The sequence below is a fragment of the Plasmopara halstedii genome, assembly GCF_900000015.1.
Source record: "Plasmopara halstedii genome assembly, contig: Scaffold_42, whole genome shotgun sequence".
Classification (NCBI taxonomy): domain Eukaryota; phylum Oomycota; class Peronosporomycetes; order Peronosporales; family Peronosporaceae; genus Plasmopara; species Plasmopara halstedii.
The window spans coordinates 46,281-49,618 of NW_020186963.1; the positions used below are offsets into that span (position 1 = coordinate 46,281).

The 3,338-nt window shown below is 46.2% G+C and overlaps 1 protein-coding gene across 1 annotated transcript; it reads left to right on the forward strand.

Moving 5' to 3' along the window:
• Positions 1 to 448: 448 nt before the first annotated feature.
• On the forward strand, positions 449 to 1,378 carry PHALS_09377 (reverse transcriptase; the record flags this gene model as incomplete). Its single annotated transcript, XM_024722059.1, has 1 exon — positions 449 to 1,378. The coding sequence occupies one exon, from the start codon at positions 449 to 451 to the stop codon at positions 1,376 to 1,378; it is 930 nt and encodes a 309-aa protein (XP_024571616.1).
• Between the last annotated feature and the right edge of the window lie 1,960 nt (positions 1,379 to 3,338).

The following is a 3,338-nucleotide window of genomic DNA, read 5'->3' on the forward strand; positions in this document are numbered from 1 at the left end:
TAGCTTTGACTTTCTCGGGTTCTACACGAACGCCATTCTTGATCACAAAGCAGCTGAGAACGGGGATATCTGGTTTGCGTACTCTCGCATAACTTGGAAGACCTGATGCAGCGGGGCTGCCGAAGCTCTTTCCTTAGGACATGCTATGTTCTTTCTAAGAAACAGTACAAGTGTAGCGGATCGCAATCCGCTACCTTCAAGTACTATTAACCTTCCAAGGCAAAAGAACACTTCTGTTCAAAATTGAAACTATGATTATTTGTTTTAGCTGCGGCAGAGCCGCCAATATCTAAAACCCTAGGTTTTCCAAATGAATATTGTAATACCTAAATAATATAGTAATATGCATTAATCTTCGAAGGGTTTGGCGGTGCCCTGAAGGCAGGCAATTTAGCCGAGGTGGTCATTATAAGACCGAATGAGGAGGTTGACTCGTTGTCGTTTCTGGATGAAGCAGTCCTGGAAGACACTAAGGGGTGCTGAACGCTCGAATTGGTTCGTTGTTCCTGAAGAATCCCTCGATTCCGAATCATTCTTCGATATAGTAATTCCAAGACGTCGTCTCCAAGGACCGCCGTCGGTCCTACCTCCGGACCGAGGTGTGCGTCATGAGATTGACCTGGTTACAGAAACCGAAAATTGTGTAACATGCCAACGGACTCTGTCCAAAGAGCAGTATGACGTTATTGACGCCATTCTCCGTGCGAGCACGACGCAGCGTGAGAGCAAGTCCCTCATTCGACACCCACGTTTTGTGTTTGGAAGCCGAACGGAAAGTGGCGTATCGCTCAATGATTGGTCCGTGCCAAACAGTTTAAAACAGCTGAGACAATGGTTGGGCTTGGCCAACTATTTGCCAAAATACATGCGCAACTTTGCAGCGTTGATACAACCCCTAACGACTCTTTTAAACGTTGAGTGGGAATGGTCAAAAGATCACCACGACGATTGTCCAGTACATATGACACTGATGCATCCGAATCTAGGTCTGTCGCGTGCAGAACGGTTTTCTGCCTACAAAAATATGGCGGTATTTGCCGAAGTGAAGAAGAGTTGGAGAAAACCTCCTCTTCTTGCGACTGCAAACCACGATAATACTTTTCTTGTGGTCTGCGATGCAAGTGATTATGCCATCGGCTATGCGTTGATGCAAAACGATGATGAGGGCCAAAAGCGAGCTGTTTCGTATCAGTCGCGACGATACCGGCCTGCGGAACGGACCTATCCAGTTTATGACAAAGAGCTTCTAGCAATGAGGTATGCTTATCTTACGTTTCGTGTCTACTTGCTTGGAGAGGAGCGCTTTGCTATCTACCCAGATAATGCCTCACTGCGTACGGCAGTCACGACTCCTCATTTATCGCAAAGAATGCTTTGATGATTTTCCATTCCTTCTTTGCGGTGTATAACTTTGTTGTACACTACAAGCCAGGCATGACGAACATCTTTGTTAAGACGTCCGTACTATGACCCAAAGTCCAGGAGCGAAAACATACACGAGTCATGTCGACAATGCGAAGATGTTCGGACGATCAGAGTACAAGTAACGACTACAGTGCGCGAAGAAATTGTCGAAGGGTACAAGTATGATGAGACATGTCACGACTTGTTGAAGTATTTCAATTAACCTTCCGACAAAGCTCTGCAAGGTTTTCTTCTCGCACGAGATCGCGTGCTCACCGTGTTGGAGTACACAAAAAGATTGTTGCACTATTCGGCATGAGTTGTTGTTCCAAATGACGAAAAGGTTTGCGTCATCGTATTTTATATGAGTACCATGACAGCCCTTCGGGTGGCCATCTCAGACGTGATAAAACGTTTCTCAGTCTATCCAGGGATTATTATCGGCCACATGTATAATTGGGTGCGCAAGAACTGGTGAGATCTGCGAGAGAGGGAAACCATCGGGTTCCACTCAGACCCCACTTCGGTCCCTGGAAGTATCAACTGACAGCTGTAAGTCCGTGAGTATAGACTTCATCTTCGGAATCCCGCGTGACTCACACGTACACAGTGGCATCCTTATGTTTGTGGACCGATTCAGCAAGATCGTTCATCTTGCGCCTGTTTCTGACAAGAACTCTACCGAGAAGACAGCTAAGGTCATTGTTGACGTTATTTCCGTCTTCATGGCTTTCCTGTTGAGATCGTGTCTGACCGTGACATCGTTTTACGTCGTAATTTTGGCGTGCACTGATTGGACTATTGAGCACCAAATTGTCCATGTCAAACAGCGGCACACCCTTAAACGAACGGCCAAACAGAGCCTGTGAATCGAGTCCTGGAAGACGTACTGCATAGTTACGCTACGTCGCTTAAGAGTGGTGTCGATTTCTTCCTCTTGTTGAACAACTTCACGCATGTCTCGACAGGACATTTGCCATGCTATGTGAACTATGGTATTCATCCTGGAGTACCTGCTTCCATAATGGGCGAAGTTTACCTTAAGTGGGGGAGAACTACGGCTGTAGAGCTACAGCCTGACCTAAATGCTGTCACAGAGTTTAAAGCAAATTTTGAATTAATGAGACCTCTAGACGACATGACAAGTCGTGAGAAATAGCATAACGATGACTTTATTGAGAAGAGACTAGCCGTTGTTTGGTTTGTTCGAGACGCAATTGCGAAAGCTCAGGACCTGCAAAAAGAATAGCGGAAGGAAAAACAAGAAGGTATATATGATCAATGACCTTGTACTACTTACCACGACAAATCTGCCTGAACATGCAGCGTCCAACTTGGGAAGCAGGAAACTTTTAGCAAGATTCATTGGACCGTCCAAGGTGTTGAAATGTATTGGCGACGCGTATACATTAGCCATCTCTACACGCATGCGCCTACATCCTACATTTTATGCGGGTACGCTAAAGTCGTATCTTCCTAGTGGATTCGCCAATCTTACTCTACCTTTGGTAGATGATCGCGCTAACCACAAAGTTTTCAATTTGTCCACGAATAGCTACTAACTTTTATCCTGGAGATTCTTCTCGGCGCGCAGCGTTGAGGGACATCGAAGGATTGCCCCTTCACTGATCCCAACGCTTGAAGGCGAGAATAGTACTCACCATCAAGTATCCCGAGAGCAGAACCTGCCACTTCAACAGAGCGCAACAAGTATTCGTGAGCCATCTCACGAGATTTCTCGTCCTTCCAGAGTCGACAAAGTTTATTCTGAACCTGTAGAAACCGTAGTTCAAAGCGGGACCCCAAAGCCGAGCTCTGGAAGGAACCATCAGTCAGAACGTCGACTTTTGAGTTCTGCTCTGCAATAAGGTTTGAAAGGCTCTCGCAGCAATCTTCAAGCAATGGGCAATGCTGCTGCAATGCCTCAATTTGCC